This window comes from Xenopus laevis, chromosome 7L, assembly GCF_017654675.1.
Source record: "Xenopus laevis strain J_2021 chromosome 7L, Xenopus_laevis_v10.1, whole genome shotgun sequence".
Lineage (NCBI taxonomy): Eukaryota > Metazoa > Chordata > Amphibia > Anura > Pipidae > Xenopus > Xenopus laevis.
The window spans coordinates 91,272,643-91,293,069 of NC_054383.1; the positions used below are offsets into that span (position 1 = coordinate 91,272,643).

Below are 20,427 nucleotides of genomic sequence, written 5' to 3' on the forward strand. Positions count from 1 at the left end.
GGTTTTTACTATTGAGTGACGTTCTTAGATCTACCAGGCAGCTGTTATCTTGTGTTAGGGAGCTGTTATCTGGTTACCTTCCCATTGTTCTTTTGTTTGGCTGCTGGGGGGAAAAAGGGAGGGGGTGATATCACTCTAACTTGCAGTACAGCAGTAAAGAGTGGTTGAAGTTTATCAGAGCACAAGTCACATGACTTGGGGCAGCTGGGAAATTGACAATATGTCTAGCCCCATGTCAGATTTCAAAATTGAATATAAAAAAATCTGTTTGCTCTTTTGAGAAATGGATTTCAGTGCAGAATTCTGCTGGAGCAGCACTATTAACTGATTCATTTTGAAAAAAAATTTTTTTCCCATGACAGTATCCCTTTAACAATGGTCAATCTCACATTACTTGTACAATATTGTTCTCACAGTTGCTATAGCCATTGTGGAGCTTGCAGGGATATATTGACAATTTCTAATGTTTGTGTATGTCAGACCAAGAACAAAAAAAAAAAATTAAGACAAAAATACTTACTTGTAAACATGGCATGGAAATAAGGGCTGCATGATGCAAGTACCACTTTATGACCCTTTATTTCCTTGGTCCCCACATGGAGCACAATGTCACACAGAAGTCCACGCTGGCGCATCCGATTCATGCACACAAAGGCATCATGGTAGTGCCTCTTTGAATTGTGGGATATGCTGTGACCATCCCGAGTGAGAAGCTGCACTGCTCCTTCCATGGCTGGAGACTGGTCTCCTGATTTCTCCTTCACTGGCTTCACTCGTTGAAGCTGTACATATAGCACAAAGAATAAACAGAGTCTTACGGAAAGCAATAATCAATAAAGTAATCATTTAGTACATTTTACTGATAAAAGAAGATCAACCAAGTGTATTGTTAGCTGAACTGATGAATGTTTACTCCCCTGCCAGCTTCCATGTCATTAGCAACAGGACTTTTAAAAGTGTGGGTTCTCCGAAATGGATGCAATGAAGAACACATATTGACAGAATTCATGGAAATACTTGCGTCCAAACATGCTTCTGCATTTCTACATGGCTGCCAATGTGGCCATCCTGCCCTTGCCACTGCTACTGCGATCTTATTGGAGCTAGAGGTAGTTCCAGGGCATCAATTGGACTTGTGCCCACTGAACCAGATGAAAATACTGGTTTGAAGACATGAAATAGAAATGTCACCCCTACTCTGAAAATGCTAGGTACAACTTGCATCCAACACATTCACAGTATGCAGACTGTACTACACATGCATCAAAGAGGGGAATGGTCTGGTCCAGCAATACAAAGTATATTTTATGTTACAAAACACTTAAGGTGGCCATAGACGTAACAATTATGATCTTTCCTGAGATCACTGATCACTACAGACATTTGGGCGTCCGTTTACTAAAGTGCGGTAAATGCGACTAATTTTTACCGCATGTTTTCGCAGCGAATTTGTTTCCGCCAAATTATTCGCAGCGACAAAGTTTACGAAACGGCGATGCGCTCAGAAATGTTTGCGATCACTAGCGGTAACTACGTCGACGAACCATTTTACGTTTGCGTTAATTTTAGCGAGTTGCGGATTTTCTGGCGAAAAAATGAGTTAGCGAATATTAATGCGAATATTAATGCTATAAAATAGTCTTGTTTTATGGCATTTTTTACTGACACATTTATGGCCAGATATGCATCTTCAAACTGATAAACTTTATTGATTGTGATCTATTAACAGCACAGTAGAGACATTTTACACATAACTTGTATGCATCATATGAATCCACAGTTCAAATACAGTTCAGTTCACAAGGCTTACCCCCTGCCAATATTTTCTTAAATAAACAAATCTTTTTTCCAATCAATCTGTGCATCATATAAATGCATTTTAATCCAGCCAATCACAATGAAACCGACCCACTCCCAATGGAATTGACAGAAATCAAAATCATACAGCCAATAGACACCTGTCATTTCACACAAGACAGCCCACTGATTGATTAGATATAACTAGCCTACACAGCACTGACCCTTTGACAGGAGTCTCAGGAGTGGGAGACAGATTTTGGAAACAGAAGAAAGCAGCATCATGGCAAGTCCTGATCACCAGGGAGCTGAAGGAGGGGATGCTTCTGCAGGGAAGAGATGCAGAAGTACAAAATTTTCATATGATGAAAACTGTGCCCTGGTTCATGGGGCAGTTGCTCACTGGCGTGAGCTCTTTGGCCAGGATGTAAGTCGAACCTCCATGGCCCGAAAAACTTTTCTTTGGGAAAAGATTTGCACAGCCGTCAATGCAGTATCTTTTCATAAAAGGACAATTATCAATTGCAAGAAAAGGTTAAATGACATCAAACTACAAGTAAAGAAGAAGTTGGCTCAAGAGTCAAAATATGCCAGAGGAACAGGAGGGGGTCCAGCTCTGACACTAAAATATCTGCCCTATGAGGAGGAACTGAAGCAGGTTTTTGGACCGGATGTCATTGAAGGAATCCAAGGCCAGAATGATACCGATCTGCAAGGTAGATTTTTCTATTGTCTTTCCTCACTCTGCAGAGTTACAACAGCACTGATTAACTGCCACTCTGCTGCCTTCTTGGAAGGATTGCAACATCTATACCAACCCTCCCCCGACAGATTTGTTGATGATATGAGTTGATACTGTTTGCACTTGCCTGTTTGCTGTACTCCTTCTTGTCTTCTGTTTTTGCTATGTGAAATATATTATTTCACTATCTGTTGTCATAACCCCCACAAACACACACACCCGTGCGCATGTAATGGTTACTGTTGTTAGCTTGTCTGCTTCTGCTTTCACCTTGCACCCCAGAAACCCACTTATTTCCCCCGTCTGTTGTCATAATCCTCCCCCCACAAACACACACACCCGTGCATATGTAATGGTTACTGTTGTTACTGTTAGCTTGTCTGCCTCTGCTTGTCCTACACACATGTAATTTTATCTATACCCCACACCCCACTCAAACTTGCAGCACTTTAATGCCCTAGATAACAGTGTGCTTTATATAGAAACAGTGTGAATAGTCCAAAAAATTTATTTATTCTTTTTTGCATAGTTGTTCAACAACAGATTACACAACAGCAAGCGATTGTAGATGATCACCCGGCCAGTGAAGTTGCTGAGCAGACAATGGAGGAAGCCATCTGTGCTCCTGAAATAGAGCAGAGTAATGGTGAAGGTAAGTATTAAAACAGTCATGTGTGTTCATCCACTTTAAAATGCTATAAACTCAATTTCCTAAATATGTTTTTTTATTAGAATATATAACGCTCGAGACAGTGGAGCTTGCAGATATAATGAACTTCGCAGGAAATGATATAGGTACATACTTGTCTTTTGATAGGCCAACCTGTGGATGTTTATGTTGGAGAGTGTGTGTTTGTGTAAAAAAGTATGCATATGTATGTATATATGTCTTTCGTATGTCTAGGAGCAATATGTGTGTGTGTGTGTGTGTGTGTGTGCACGTGTGTGTGTGTATGTATGTCAAAAACTACACAGGCTGACAGCACTTCTGGATATATTTATTGGGAGAAACTGCTGTAAACCGCCTAACTCGTTTCAAGATTGTATCCATTAATTATAAACATCTTCTTTCTATCTGTGGATGTTTATGTTGGAGAGTGTGAGGCGCCCGTTTAGTGTGTGTTTGTGTGTGTGTAAGTATGTATATATGTCTTTAGTATGTTTACGAGTGATATGTGTGTGTGCATGTGTGTGTATGTATGTATGTATGTATGTATGTAATAGATTTTTCTAAACTACCTTAAATTAATTTTTCTTTACTACTTCTAACATATATATAATCTTTTTATAGAAACCACAGATGAAGAGACAGCAGGTCCATCAGCTCCATGTGTTCCTGAAAGCCCCCCTGCAATCCCAATCCCACCACAAAGGAGTGCTCCTGGACCGTTTAGTGCAAGGAGGCGAACTCCTGGAAGGGGAAGGCCTGTTGAAACCAGTGATCATTTAAATGTAATCACACATTTAGGCAGGTCATACATGTTGTTAAAGAAAAAAAGGCGAGACAGATGTCGAGGCATATGTCACAAATGCAGAACCTACAATTGCAAACGGTGGAGAAGTTAGATAAACTAACTGACAAGTTAGATAAACTAACAGACGTATGGCAGGAAACAAATATTGTTTTAAGGGAAATGTTGCAGGCAGTACTCATGCAGGGAAGGCCAACAACAATTTCTGCAGTTCAAAATGAGGAGCCAGCACTGGCAGTTCAAACTGAGGAGCCAGCACTGGCAGTTCAAACTGAGGAGCCAGCACTGGCAGTTCAAACTGAGGAGCCAGCACTGGCAGTTCAAACTGAGGAGCCAGCAACGGCAGTTCAAACTGAGGAGCCAGCAAGGGCCACAGTTACCAATAGGGTTGGTCTGAGAAGGGGTGGGAGACGTGTTAGGCCGACTAGGTTTACAGACCTTTAAAAAAATGTTTTAAGATATTTTTTTATGTGTTTTCGATTTTGTTCAAATAAAGTTTGGCACTGGTTTTCATACATTGAAATCTCTTGTTTGTTTTATTTTTATCCTATTGGATACTGACCTGTAAATTTAAGGGTAAGATTGCTGTAAGTATAGTCACAGAAATGTTTCTTGGGTATAAAGGCACTCTACTGACAGGCCCAATGCCTTCCTCCTACAGTATGGTACTCCCCTATTTGTTATTTTCATGTATATTTTTAGCATGTTTAATCAGCTTTGCACTGGATAATTTATGGGACAGCATTTTTTAATGGCTATATAAATCATTTCAATGGGTCAACCACAAAACACATAAATATTACACCGAAAATACTTACCGGGACGCTAGGCCACAAAAATCCTGAAAGACGGACAATGATCCATTTTCTTTACTTTTTTGCTGTGGAAAAAAAAAATATATATTTATATATATGCTGCTATTCTACACTTTTTTGCAGGGGACAGATCATTTGTTCACCATGTACTTTGATTATATTTATTGTATTTCTCATTTGATGGATACTGACCTTTAAACATAAAGATCTCTGCTGCTTCTTGTGCTTGAAATTGTAACATTCTGGTTCAACCCAACTTGCCAAGAAACTGTTAAAATCACTATTGTAATGGAAAATAGAATAGACATATTAGCATAAATTGCACAAATATTGCTATATTTACCCTCATTACATTTAAAAAGGTGGTTCAATATAATTTAACATAATAATATAACATAACTTATTCACAGTGCATGGTTGCTAGGGTATTAATTACCATAGCAACCACATTGCTGAACATGCAAAACTGATAGCAGCTGAAAAAAGTTGGCCTTGGTCGAATTCCTTGCTGCAAGACCTAATTGTTTGTTACACAAAAAAAAAAAAAACATTTCATGGTATGTATATAAATACATGAATGATTTCATGAATACATTAATAGGGTGTTTTCAATACAAAATGTGCGACTAATTACAAATATCAGGCGATTACTTTAAGTTGACTAATGGCGACTAATTCAGCTAACTAATGGTGACTACAGTATTGCACAAGTTAATTTGCGTCTATTCCTAAAAATGTGTTTGTAGACTATTCGCAGGAATGTTGCGACAATTATTAGCAACAGAAAATACGCCACTTTAAATATACTCGTAATCCTGTCTGTGGCGACAATTAGCAGTTTGTGAACAAGAAAAATAAGGCGACTAACGGTCAGTATGAATAGCGACTATTCTAATAACTTATACGCAATGCTACTGTGTAGACTATTTCCGCGACAAATAATATTTTTGCGCAATGACGTCACACGCGCATGCGCACGTACGCGCACCTGCGCACGTCTTTACTGGGATTGCAAATTGGAGACATGGCTGGAGTTAGCTCCCTCTCAAGTGAAGAAGCAAAGTATGTGGCAAAATTTCTTCTAAGACGTGATTACGATAGTCAGCCATTAGGCACCGTGGGGGTGCATGAAGTTAAAAGGCGAATCATGCACAAACTTGTGCGTAAAATGCATAGAAAGTTTGGCTTAGACATGGAGGTTCGGCAACTACAACGCCTGTGGTCGGACATGAAAAGACGCAACCATGATATGATCCAAGAGGTCCAAGAAGGTAGATATTGTTATGACTGTATAGCAGTAGCTGATTTATTTATATGGGCAACATCACCAGTATTGTCTGTCACCAATGTTAAAGGGCTGGTTCACCTTTAAATTAATTTGTGTTATGTTATAGAATGGCTATTTCTACACAACTTTTAAGTTGGTCTTCATTATTTATTTGGTATTTATTTCGGAAATTCAAATGCTACATTTGAATGGTCTAATATACTTTTAAGATAGTCTTCATATTCTTATGACAATTTCCAGCTTTCAAGTGGGGTCACTGACCCCCATGTAAAAACATGTTTAGTAAGAGTACAAATGTATTGTTATTGCTACTTTTTATTACTCATCTTTCTATTCAGGCCTCTCCTTTTCATGTAATCAATGCATGGTTACTATGATACTTTGCACCCTAGCAAGTCCAGTACCTTAGAAATGTACAGTAGGTTGTTTAAATAATAAATCAAAACATTATTTTGAATTATTTTATCCCAGAACTTGCCCCGGTTGAAATTGAGCCAGGACCAGATGCTGTTGTGGAAGAGGAAGAGGAGAGAGCCAATCCGGATCCAGGAGAGGGCCCATCTGTGCAAGAAGCAGGCACACAAACCTGCACAGAACTTTTATATGCACCAGTGCTTGCAGAAATAAAAAAAGATATTGCAGACATAAAAACCTGCCTTGCAAACATCAAGCAGGTCATGGACGACAGAAAGGATTAAAGCCGTTGCCTTACATTGTTTTTCACCTTTTTATTTTTTGCTAAGCTGACAATTAGCAAAGTTTTTTTTGTTTTGTATAATTTATATAATTGTCTAAACTGGAGACTACTTTTAAACTTTATTTTTATACACTTCCTGTTATGACGCAATAAAAGGATTATTATGTATACCAATGATGTGTGATTCACTATTTATGGGTGCATTTCTGCTATATTTCACTTTTTATGCAGGGGAGATTAGCTCATTCACAACAAATGTACTTCATATATTTATTTCTGATGGATACTGACCTTAAAACATCTGTACTTCGTAGAAGGTAAAGTAGAAATTTTAAATTTGAAACTTGAACTTTTTACAGGTTCCAATCGTAGATCAAAAATAAACTGGAAATCACATTCCTAAAAGAAAATAGATAAATAGATATAATAGGGTTGAATTTATCATATGACTCTTTCCAGCTTTACAAAAGGGGGTCACTGACTGATATAAGGCTTCAATTATTATTGCTACTTTTTTAATAATTATCTTTTAAATCAGGCTTTTTCCTATTTATATTTCAAGGCATTCTTCTAATTTTGCCAACATGACCTACCATTAATTCCAAACATAAATATGTTCCATTCAATGCCCAAAGTAACTTACACTGGAAAAATGATGTGATGAGATGCGATCTCACACGTTTCCCTTCATCACTTGAATCTTGGGAAAGTGCAGGGTAACCGGGAATTTCAGGAGGAAGTTCCTCATTAGTTTCCAGAACCACTCCATGATCCAAAGCCAGATTGTTCAGAACCGCACATGCCTGAATTATCAGAGAAACCGTTTCTGGAGAATACTGCAGGCATCCACCAGATTTAGAAAGACAACGGAAAGTAGATTTGAGGACTCCAAAGGTCCGCTCAATAACTCCTCTTGTCTTTATGTGGGATGTATTAAATTTTAGTTCCGCCAGTGTCCTGGGATTAGATACAGGAATCAGAAGCCAGGGTTTACTTCCGTATCCTGCATCTCCTGAAATAAATATGAATAAAATTAATGGTCCTATACATATAAGGATGACTTTTGATTACAGTCATGCTACAGCAAGCACAGGGCACCTACATAGTGAGTGGCCATACATTTGCAGATTTGCTGGGCTGACTACTTTGCAAGTTTATCTGCCTAGAGCCTGGATAGGAGTGGGCCTGATTAGAAAGAATACAAAGATGAGTAATAAGATGAGTAATAAAGAGATGCAATAACAATAACATGTATCCATAGAGAAAGATTATTTTACAGATGTCAGTAAGCAGGTCCGGACTATTAAAATAGGCCCTGGCATTGGAGGTACACATAGGCCCAATAAGCCTACACAGAGGCCCAAACAACTCCCACCAGCCCACTAAATGGACCTTATAGCAGCCCCTCTGGCATTTGCCAGAACCCACAGATTGCCAGTCCGGGCCTGTCAGTAAGCCTCTTTTGAAAACAAGAGTCATAATAAAAAGGCAAATAATTAATCAAATAAAAAAGGCAAGTATGTTACTTACCAACCAACCAGCCCTCTGGCATGAGTCCAAGCTGAAAACGGTCAAACAGAGCTGACTGCCGTAAAATGTATGAGTCGTGACAGCTCCCGGGAAAACCAGAGTGAATACTCATAATCCGTTGATGGGAGTCACAAACAACCTGGACATTCAACGAATGTGTATGCTTCCTGTTCCGAAATTGTTCTTCAGTAGCATGAGGAGGTGTTAATAAAATGTGTGTGCAGTCTATTGCACCAATGCAATTGGGCATGCCTCCTAGGTTATAAAAACCAGTTTTCAATTCCTGCCACTGTTCTGGGGTTGATGGGAAACAGACAAATTTTGGGGACTGTTGCACTATAGCTCTCAAGACAGGTTTCAAAAGTCGAGAAAACGAAGAGCGACTTAGCCCAATCACCCTTGCAACAGATGGCTGAAAATTGCCTGTACCAAGGAAATGCAAAACTGCCAGCAATTTAACTATGCCTGGAATAGCCTGTGAGCGACCAGTCAGTGGCTCGAGTTCCTGAGCTATGCAAATATACAAAGCTTGTATAGCTTGCCTATTCAGACGGAACAACTCCCTGACATCAGAGTCACTCAGCTCTTCTAGTACAGAGCGTGGTCGAAACCGTCTAGGCTGACGAAGCCTGTCCCTCCTTGCCATAATTTGCCTATCACCTCTAAAAGATGCTGCAGCCGCAGCCAAAAGCACAACCCAAAACATCTCGTTCTCCTTCTCTTCTCCTGCCACTTCTCTCTTCTCCTGTCACTACTGTCTTTTCCTGTCAGGAATGGCAACATGAATTATGGGTAAAACTATGTTATGGGATATTTCCTGTCCCTCCCATTGACAATTTTCTGGAGAAAAAATAAGTTAACGCCACTATGTATATGGCGTTAAAATGGTGCGAATATTCTGGCGTTAATATTGTCTTTAAACCATTTCGCTGTTTAGTAAACCAAGCGTTAATGTGTACGTAGCGTTATTTTCAGCAAATGCGATAACTGGCGAACAATTATTCTTGCGCAAGAAAATTCGCAAATTTATATTTACCGCAGGTTAGTAAACTGGCGATAACATATTTGGCGAAAATTCTGTCTATATATTGTGCGAATATTTTTAACGCACTTTAGTAAACGGACCCCTTGGAGCTGAATTGTCAGATAAACAGATAATAGAATTCTACCTGTATCTGACGATTCAGCAGTAAACACTGGCTGATATTCGGGTGCCATCAAAATTTTTGGCTACGACTTGGTCATCGATCATCGAGCCGACTGATATCCAAGCCTTTTGCCAATATCGGTCGGCTCTTCTTCAGCCATACAGTAGAACATTTCATGCTGCAGCACTCCAAAATGGTGAAAATTGTGTTTATTAGTGCCAAAGACTAGGCAACGCTTCAGGCTTCTGCCTTTTCTCAAGGTTTAAGAAAGGGCAGAAGCACAAACTGTTGCCTATTGGATAATTCTATCAGATTGCTGCATCGAAACACTACTATAGTTCATATAAACCAGCTGCTGTGGCGGAAATTGAAAAAAGGCTATATGGCACAGGTTAAATAATGGATAACAGATAACACCATTATGTTCTACAGAGCTTATCTGCTGTCTAACCTGAGCCTTTTCTCCTTTGAATGGCTGCCCCCATTGCTACAAAGCAGCTTATTTATATAAACAAATGTAGTGTTTCTGAAGTAAACAAAGCAGTTTTACCAGTAAAGGTCAACACTGCATTTATTTATATTACTTTCATCAAAAACACTTTCATTTTTGATGTTACTGTCCCTTTAAATTTCTTAAACTATGTGTGCAACTTGTGTTTTTTTAGTGCGGTGGGTCTTAGAAAGTACTGAACAGGGATAATTGATGCTGGGTGCCCATTGTGACCCCAGTAACGGAACACCTCAAAAGTAATCATATTTTATATCAAAGGGGGCCTAAAAGAGAACTTTAAAATTATTTTTTTTTGTTGTGTGAGCTGGTGTCTTTCTGTATGCAGCTTGCAGACTTTTTGGTGCTTGTACCAAAGTCTGAAAATCAGAGAAGAGGGCGCACACCCTTAACATTATAATGCAAGGTGCTAATCCATAGGCAGGCTCCCAATGTGGGTCTCCAAATCTAACATGTAAATAAACAGGAAAAGAATTGCACACTCAATTTGCAAAAAATTATAATATATTTATTACATAAAAAAAGAATGTACCAAAGTCTGAATCATTGGTTCTGATGTGTTCACACAGAGCAGACGGCAGATCAACCCCTACCCATCAGTGCTTTGTTTTAAACATATTTGAAAAAGAAATCAGCAAAGCTGAGTCACTTGGATGAACAAAAACACAATGTCCTTGTCTGTGCAATCTCCGAGTTCTGCATGCAGAATAAATCTAGAAGCTGTTAGTTATGATGGAAGGCAGGTATGGGATCTATAATCCTGAAACATATTATACAGAAAGTTCTCAAATATAGGAATGCCATTTTCCTATTTTGAATTTTTGAGTAATTAATGCTTTTTTCTTAAGCAGCTTTAACATGGTGCTCCAAATAACAGAAGACACCTTATCTAAATTCACCAGTGGCATACATATACAAGTAAAAATTAGGGATGCGCCAAATCCGCTATTTTGGATTCGGCAAACTCCCGAATCCTTCATGAATGATTCGGCTGAACCCCGAATCCTTCATGAAAGATTCAGCCAAACCCCCGAATCCTTCGTGAAAGATTTGGCCAAATACCGAACCGAATCTGAATTTGCATATGCAAATTAGGGGTGGGAAGGGGGATACATTTTTGACTTCCTTGTGTTGTGACAAAATGTCACGTGATTTCCCTCCCCGTCCCTAATTTACATATGCAAATCCTGCTGAAAAAAAGCCGAATCCTGGCGGAATCCCGAACTGAATCCTGGGTTCGGTGCATCTCTAGTAAAAATGCTGGTGACTGTTCCATAATACGATGATGGGTTAGAAATGTAGAAAAGCTGCAGCATTTCACCATCAAAGCCCACATAACGTTCAGACTACCAAACAGAGCACATAGGATAGAAGAGTATATGAATCCAACAGAAGAAGGGTTACAGGACTGATGACTAAAACTTATAATTAATGAATTGGAGGCAGGAAAGCATTAGACCCTATACTCAGTACTGATTCATCATTAAATGTTCCTTGCCCACACCATGTTGTTGTACCCTGTGCTACACACCTACAGGCTGCTGATTAGTCCTGGGTAAAAATAGTGATACTCTTGAAGAAACAATTTCTTTCCATTTGTAATCACAGTAGGGAGTTGATGATTAAACCCTCCCTTCACAAGATGCTGAGAGTACAAAGATGTGTGATGTAGGCGGGAAGCCAAATCTTTAGCTCATATAGTGAATGCATGCAAAGAATTCTGTACAGGTGCATGAACAAAGGACTGGAAATATCCACCTTTACCTCTACTCATAGAAACAGGTATAGAGTGCATAAAATAAATACTTTCTCCTCTGTATTTGCAATTCTAGCTTGCCAAAGCTGAAAACTTTCCATAGCCAAAGCTCACCTATCAAAGGAATAGTTCAGTGTGAAAATAAAATCTGTGTAAATAGATAGATAGGCTGTGCAAAATAAAAAATGTTTCTAATATAGTTAGTTAGCCAAAAATGTAATGTATAAAGGCTGGAGTGAACAGATGTCTAATAAAACAGCCAGAATCCAACTTCCTGCTTTTCAGCTCTATAACTCTGAGTCAGCAACTTGAAGGGGGGCCACATGGTTAGGGTTGCCACCCAGCCGGTATTTTACCGGCCTAGCCGGTAAAATACCTGCCAAGGCCGGGGCTGGTATTACAAATTTACCGGCAATGTAGCTGCCAGTAAATTTGTAATACGATTAAAAGGAGCCCTCGGCCTGCCCCCAATCCCCTGGAACTTACCTTTTCTTTTACTTCTTCTAGTGTCCCTGACGTGGCCCGCCCCTTTTGACATCACGGCCCACCCCTTTTGACGTAACGGCCCGCCCCTTTGTGTCCCCGCCCCCCAGCAGCCGGTAAAAGATTTTTAAAAAGGTGGCAACCCTACACATGGTACATTTCTGTTCAGTGAATTTGTAATTGATCCTCAGCATTCAGCTCAGATTCAAAAGCAACAGATATGACCCATGTGGCCTCCCCTCAAGTCTCTGATTGGTAACTGCCTGGTTCAGACTGACATTTTATACATCAAATCACTCAATCCTTTATACATTACATTTTTGGCTAACTATATTAGAAACATTTTTTATTTTGCACAGTCTATTTACCCAGTTTTTATTTTTACACTGAACAATTCCTTTAAAGGATCAATAATGTTAATAATGGTTGTTTTTTTTTAACATTTAAAGCACATATCTTGGCATTTCTTGGCAACAACTGTTTTGTTTGAGAGGTTTTCATTCCACAGTCCTGCAGAGAGACATAAATAACATCCAACCTTTGCTAATCTTCCTGTGTAAGAACTAAACCCATTGTATTGTACAAAGTTGATCTACAAACTACTACAAAGTAGTAAAAGAACAGATCAGCCAATGTTCTGCCCCTGACAGCAATCATACGATAGTTATGTCCAACCAAACTAGTGACAGTCTCCCACTGAAAACCGTACGATCGGCAATACATGCAGAGATATTATCGGCAGGTGACAGAAATTTTCTAACCTGTCCGATCGACCAAATGACAGAACTCCGCCGGATGAAAAATGTTGGGACTCTTAACACACACGGTCCAAAAATCGTACGAATTTACGATTCGTACGATCAGATCGCTGCGTCTATGGCCAGCTTTAGGGTAGTGACACACGAGGAGATTTGTCTCCCGCGATTTTTTTTTTTTTTGCGACAAGGAGCTAGTTTTTTACAAGCAAAGATTTCAGGCAATTTCAACTTTCAATTGATTTGCATCCCATAGTACACCACAGTGCTTTCTCCGCCCACACAAGATGGACGTCCTTCAACAAGATCAATGAGCCTATCTGTGTCAAAGAAATGCTTTAAAAAAAATGCATTTTCTGCAGCGTATTGTCGCGCGAGTATTTTCCGTATCTTTGTATGTGAATGATGAGCGAGTGTGTGGTCGCTGGAACAAAGAATGTGAAATTGCTGCCCTAGAAATTACATCCATACGTTCTTACGACATGCTGCATACACAAGAATTTGCATACTATCGCGGCTACTAATCTCCTTGTGTGTTTTTCAATCCTTCTAAATAGCCATGCTATTTCTGATAAATCGCTCCAAAAAGGGTCTCTGTGCTCTTTGGGACTACATGCGATTTCAAATAGTATTGTGTATGTAGTAGCTGGCAAGACTACATGACTTGTCGATGAAACTCGATTTTAAAAAATGCAGGCGACAAATCTCCCCGTGTGTTACTACCCTAAGGCTAGGGGCACATGCCAATTTTCTGTGCCTGTGTTTCACGATACACCGCCTTCTTTGGGTGCCACTTGTCAAGGGGGGGTGGAAGGGGTTGTGTGGCCAGACTAAATCTGGCTATAAATGTACGGGGAAAAACAAGGTTTTTGCTTTGAGACTCACTGCCTTCCATCCCGTTTCTGCACTGACAGGCATGGAATCAGCCGGTCAGCACTGGCACCCAGGGACTGGGTGGGAGATTCAAGCAACTGACAAAATTGGCACATAAAGTCCCCAGTGCTCCTACTGTATGTCAGTATGGATGTAGAGGAATGATGAGGTGCAATGCCATCCCTAGCCCCAGGCATTTGTGGCCTTTCTACAAATCCAGGCCTGAGTACAGGGTGGTAATACATTATGATTCAGTTTATGTAAAAAGACTCTTTCTTTTTGGTGTTATTGGTCAAGGTTGGGGGTTCTGTGTCTCTGCAAGTATAACGCTGCCCATAATATACAGTAGGGCTGTCCCAACTTTTCTGTCTGCAAATGTGTAATAAAAGTCCTGTTTATTAAATCTCGAGATATTGTCTGGGGATCCAGAAATTTGATTTACTACATTTGTGGACCAGATTTAATTGAATGTGTGATATAAGTCCTGTTTCTTAAGTGGTTCCTAAGATGTTGTCTGACAATTTACACATACTTTTTACCTTTGATCATATGTCGGACAATTCTGGAAGTTGCATATATAGGAGAAAAGTTATGTGTGCGCCATCTCCAGCTTTCAGGTCTCCACTGCAAAATGGCAGCTTCAAAATGAAAAAGTTTTTTGTTTAGATGACTAAACAAAAAACAAACTGGACATATAAATAAGCATGGGTGAGGCATTATCCCTGGGCAGGTCCGGACTGAGAATTAAAATAGGCCCTGGCATTTCAGGTACACAGAGGCCCAATCAGCCCATATAGAGGCCCAAACAGCCCCCACCAGCCCACTAAATACTGACTTTCTATTGCACCTTATAGCAGCCCCTCTGGCATTTGCCAGAACCCACAGATTGTCAGTCCGGGCCTGTCCCTGGGCTCCAATACACGCAAGCTGTGTTCTGCCTGCCTGAGCCACAGTGACTATGAACAAGTATAACTTCTACTACTTAAAATGTGTAAATTCATTAAAAAATGATGTTGCTCTTTTTGTGTATTTTTCACTGTTTTACAAATCCAGCCCAGGGGAAGCAGGATGCGTGGCACCAGCCATGTGACTTATTGCCGTGAACTCACCTTTGAGAAAACTGTCAGCACTATGCAAATAAAACAAACAATACTGATCTTTCTGTGCATAACAAATGTGTCTGTTGCAAGCACCAAAATGTCTGGAAAGCTGACACATATTAACATTTTTCCCTAAAGAGAGCCTTATCACATTCATCATATTTTCTACCTCTTGCCACAAATTAACAGGTTTTTAATCCTACTGGTATACAGTATTTTGTGGACTAAAAGACCTGAAATGAGGTTATATTTCTTATCACCACTTCTGTTGTAGTTTTCTTTTCAGTTTTCTTTATTTTATATTACATGCAATGCCCAGGTACAGGCATAGAATAATGTAGGGCATTGGAGTTTCCTTCATTTAGATCACCGTAACTTAACGTTTCCAAAAAACAAAAGAATAGGATTGTTTTGCCACTAATGTAAATGTATGCAGCTTAATTACTGTCAAGTGCAAAGTACAGTACTGTTTTATTGTTACAGAGAAAAGAAACTGCTTGCTCAGACATTCTCATATACAGCTTTCAAAATAATGGGTATTCCGGATAATATATCCCATACAGGCCAAGAATGACTTTCTGAAGGTTTTGAAAAATGCCAAAAGAGATTGCTGTAACATGACAATCATTATTTATTGGGCCTGTGAAGGGCAGTTTGAATTTCTATGTACTTGTAATGCCAGGGCCTATTCAGAATTCCAGTTTCCTCATCATCCCAAAAATATATTTATATCGTATACAGATTGTGTTGTGAATTTATACAGGATTCAGAGCTACAAATTCACATTACATGGGTTGTTAAATATGTTTTGTACATCAGTCTCATGCCCCACAATTTTCAGAAATTTAGCCAATCAACTAACAGTAGATAATTCAAATGTAATTACTGTATGGTTGCTTAGGGTTACCACACTGGTGGAAAACTGCCTAGTGTTTACAAAGGAGTTCCGTATCAAATTAAAAAGAATGTCTTCAATCTGCTCTATAGCAACAAGTGGCATCATTGTCAATCTCCATCATGATGTGGAAACTCAGCTGTACTCAAACAAAATGCTGGCTCTTTGGTTTGTGCAGGTGCCAACTGGTTTAACATACTAAAGAAAAGTGTCAATGTTTCTCTTTTCAAGGGAATATTCCCAAATCAGAAGCCGGCACATTATTAGTGTTCCAGTCACGACCCCTTACAGAACATACAGTATTTCTGCCCATTCAAACATCTGCTGCCCACTTCCTGCATTGATAGATAAATGGGATATTGTTCTGCTTTTGGAAAACAATGCAGCTATGTACGCTGCTTCCATAAATGAATAGAAGTGCATATAAATGACTGGGCACCCTACTCACCAAACAGTATTTGCATTAAGATTAACTGTTTCCCTGGAAGAATAATGCTAAAATATGAATTTGCCCTTTGGTAAGCACAAATGTATCTTTCCATAATGGAAACACTGATTTCCCATGCAAGGTCTGAGTATTTACAGAGCAGTAAGATTGGTTATATGGAAACTTGTAATAAGCTCACCAGTCCACGTGTGTTTAGTTGCAATGCAGCACAGAGGACACTTATTTTGTTATATAGGGAATGTCCTAAAATGTGAAAGTGCCCTGGATGCTTCAAAATACATTTGAAAGGTGAGAATGAGTTGTTTTTTTTTAATCTATAGTTTATGGCACACAAGACATTTATTTCATTTGTATTGTTCTTTTCTCTTGTTAATTGTCCTTGGGAAAATGTCAGGGATTGCCTGGGAGAATCATAACCAAAATTGTGGTTACTGCACATGCAGGTTGCCACCTGAAACTTGAGCAGTTTCAAACTCACTTTTTACTCAATTTTTAAATTTGGAGGTAGAGGCGGTGTACCACTTTTTTCTGCAGTTGGCACATGCACAGAATGAACTGCACATGCCTAAGACAACAATGGACCCAGATAAAGTGGGGAGTAGGGTGTAAGTTTGTTTAAAAGAGCTTATTGACTTTTAAATTAATTTTAAGTATGACACAGAGTGATGACAATTTTCAATTGGTTTTAATTTTTTATTATTTGTGGTTTTTGAGTTATTTGGCTTTTTATTCGGCTTGTTAGGGTCCAAATTACCCCAGTAACCATACATATATTTGAATAAGAGACTGGAATATGAACAGAACAGGACCTGAATAGAAAGAGTAATAAAAAGCAATAACAATAGTTTTGTAGCCTTACAGAGAGCATTTGATTTTTAGATGGGGTCAGTGACCCCTATTTGACAGCTGCAAAGAAAAAAAAGGAAGCAAATAATTCAAAACATTTTTACAAATTAAAAATGTACTCATAATTAGCCATTCTCTACCATACCAAAAGTTGACTGAAAGGTAAACCATGCCTGGTTCAAGGTATTACTTGTTTTTGAGAGGGACATTGAAGCTGCAATATTCACTCCCAGTGAAAACTAGTTTCCCAACACTAAGCCACCTTAACATTATCTTACAGTAAATAAGGAAAGGTACACATTACAAAGATGCAAATGTTTTACAGTGCAAGCAAAGACTACAATGAGGTGGCTTGGGATTGTATACTTTAGTTGTGCCAAACGTATAAGTGTCCAATTTGGTGAATTATACTTTAGAGATAAACATTAGATTCTTGGGAAATATTTAGTAGGGAACCAATGTTGTCTGATGTATGAAATCAAAATTAAATTGTGGCTAAGATTTATTGTGGCTAATATATTGAAATAATTAAGGCTTTACACTTGAGGCCGCTGGAGTTTTAACCTAGCAATCTATCTTGATGTATAAGACTTGCTCAGGTTTCGGTTGTTAAGATGAACAATATTGAGGACAGGGGGCAGTCCTGTCTGGTTCTCCTTTCAACTGAAATCTGGGCTGCATTAAAGACGACTTTTCTGGGAATAGCTTTGGGGGTATCTGCATAATGTCATTGTGAGTAGTAGAAGCCAAGAATCAGCTTACCATTTAAATGCTGTATATGCACTATTCTGAAGTACAAATGTATTAGAACAGAACTACTTGAAATAATATTAATAGGAGCAATACACCGTTTTCAAGTACGGATTAATTTAAGTGTGCTTTCCCATAGAAAATCAGCAGAGCATGTGGACATTTCTTATTCTGCACAAAGTATGAATCATCTGCATAACTGTATGTTTTAATAGGAGTAAAAACTAACTGCTACATGGTTTAGACTGTTGGGGTGAAAAAATAGTTTCCATAGACTATCAAAAGCTCTTATCTTACAGTACAAAAATAACTTGTAAATATAACAACTTTCAAATATTGTTTCGTCTACCTTGTGTTTTCTGTCTTTTCTGTTTGTGACTACTACCCACCTTTAAGTCCCAAAGCCTGGCTGTGGTAGAGTCCCTTGTAGCTAAGCCCATGGGCATAATAAACCTATGCCCATTATTAGCCCAATAAATTTAATTTGGGTTGAGTATACTGTCTAATTTAATTAAGTAAACAATCTGTTTTGTGATAAAAACAGCTTCCTTATAGCAAATTAATTCAGATAGTGGAGACAACTAAACCAGACCAATAAGATGTTTGTAATTTTTTCAACAAGTTCCTCACATTTTAAGCATGGTCTTTTGATCTGGTCTTGCCCAAATGTTGCCAGTAAACACGTGGTGTGGCATAGATCAAATCAGAAACTGTAACCATTAAATGTCAATCATCAGCATGATGGTATCTTTATGCTGGCACAATTGATTCTATGTTGGTTGGATATGTGACAGTATTTTAAATCAAATCCATTGACATTAAGGTTTATAGAGCTTAATGTAGCTGCTGTAGTTTGATGGAAAACAACAGCTGTCAAAACATCCTATCCACCAGTCAGATAAATAAAGACTGAGGGGTGGCCATAGGGAGATGGTTTTCCATAGATCAGGTATCCCCGACCTTTTTTACCCATGAACCACGTTTAAATGTAAAAAAAGAAGCAACGCGAGCATGCAAATAATTCCTGGGGGTCACAATTACGGGCTGTGATTAACTATTGACATCCCCTATGTGGACTAGCAGCCTAAATGAGGTTCTGTTTGGCACTACACTTGGGTTTTAGGCAATCAAAAGTTGCCTCCATGACAGGAATTCAAAAATAAGCACCTGCTTTGAGGTCACTGAGAACAACATCCAAGGGGTTGGTAAGCAACATGTTTCTCACAAGCCACTGGTTGGGGATCACGGTCATAGATTCTCATAGGAATAGGGTGTGTTGGCCATTGCTGTTTGGTCCCCGTGTCCCATCCAAATGAGGTAGTGCCCTCTAGTGACCATATGTTCTTGGGAAATGGCAAAATGCTGGCTTGGTTTTACCAGGCATTTCTCAGACATAAAATAAACCTTATTCTAATCAATTTGCAAGTATTTTTTTTGTAAATGCACTTGGTCAGTACAGTATAATGCCCCAACTATAATTATGCATGCCCCATTACCCACAGAAAAAAAGCTTTCCCAAGTAAATTTCAGAATAATTTTACTGTCTTTTGTCATCTGAAAAATATTACCTTTCATACAGTTAAGAGTTCCAGCTCCTTTTAAACCACAGATAAAATAACAAAAGGGGAAAAAACATGACACAAGTATAAGCTATAAATACATAGTATTCCAACCACAATATTGTTGTCCCGCATATATAAATACAACATATATAAATAAGGCAGCAGAAGTAAAGGAGAAAGTCAGAATTCTCATTTATGGCTTAATATTTGAAATTTTATCATACAAATTCTTAGCCAGCATGGTCAGGAATCTACATGGTATAAGGCCTATTTTGGATTCAATGGCTGCTGCAGGGTTTCCTGGTTATTTCTTTGGAAGAATAAGATTTACCTGAAGAGCACTGGAATCCTTGTGAAAATACAGACGGCTTCTATTTCCTGAGTAAGGAAAATGATGCTGCTCTGAATTAGTTTGCTTCTTTCTGTAATCCAGCTCAGTGCTGATCTTATAAACAATGTGCATGACTAAGAGTACAATACTTATGTGGGCTGTGTGCATCACATACTATTGACCCACTATAATCCACTGTATTGTTTAGAAAGACATTGAATAAATCCTGCTTATGCCAGGCATCACTGTGTCTCAGTAGCTACAGGTCATCACAGAAGTCAATCTAGGGGCATGACATGATCTCTTACACTGTTATGTTTATAGGCCTGGGTAATTTTGTCTGCATTTCACATCAGATTCTTTTTTAATCACAACATAGAATGATAGGTCAAACTTATGAAAACAAGAATGGGTGTTTGAACAAGGCACACTTTGGGGTGTGGTATATAAGCTAAAATCAAAATCTCTGTAATTAAATTGCTTTGAAAAACAATGTATAACCTAGACCAGAAGCCCATAAATCAAAATAATGGTAATGGCACACAGGGGACTTGGAGTGGCACCTGTTAAAGCAGTCATTGTGATTCCAGCCAAGTGTCATCTGGCAAGCGCTCACATAAGCCCTTTCAGG

At 38.9% G+C, this 20,427-nt stretch overlaps 2 protein-coding genes across 3 annotated transcripts in view; both read right to left on the minus strand.

The window, feature by feature from the left end:
• The window catches only part of klhl17.L (kelch like family member 17 L homeolog), a 54,375-nt gene that overhangs the window by 21,511 nt on the left and 12,437 nt on the right, over window positions 1-20,427 (minus strand). The window contains exon 2 of the mRNA XM_041569331.1: window positions 521-782. Within this exon, the coding sequence (XP_041425265.1) occupies window positions 521-782 (262 nt within the window). The remainder of the gene's footprint in view (window positions 1-520; window positions 783-20,427) is intronic.
• Window positions 3,032-9,119, minus strand: LOC121395562 (putative nuclease HARBI1). Of its 2 annotated transcripts, XR_005962552.1 has the most exons (6): window positions 7,914-8,185; window positions 7,455-7,823; window positions 7,103-7,210; window positions 5,019-5,106; window positions 4,830-4,891; window positions 3,032-3,164 (listed from the first exon to the last, which is right to left on the minus strand). XR_005962552.1 is itself a non-coding variant. In XM_041569332.1 (4 exons), coding segments are annotated over exons 1-3 (1,077 nt in total). In that variant the 5' UTR covers window positions 9,048-9,119; the 3' UTR covers window positions 5,019-5,106; window positions 7,103-7,208. The 2 variants fall into 2 exon arrangements, 1 of the variants encoding a protein (XP_041425266.1); XM_041569332.1 differs by lacking the exons at window positions 3,032-3,164; window positions 4,830-4,891; window positions 7,914-8,185 and adding an exon at window positions 8,342-9,119.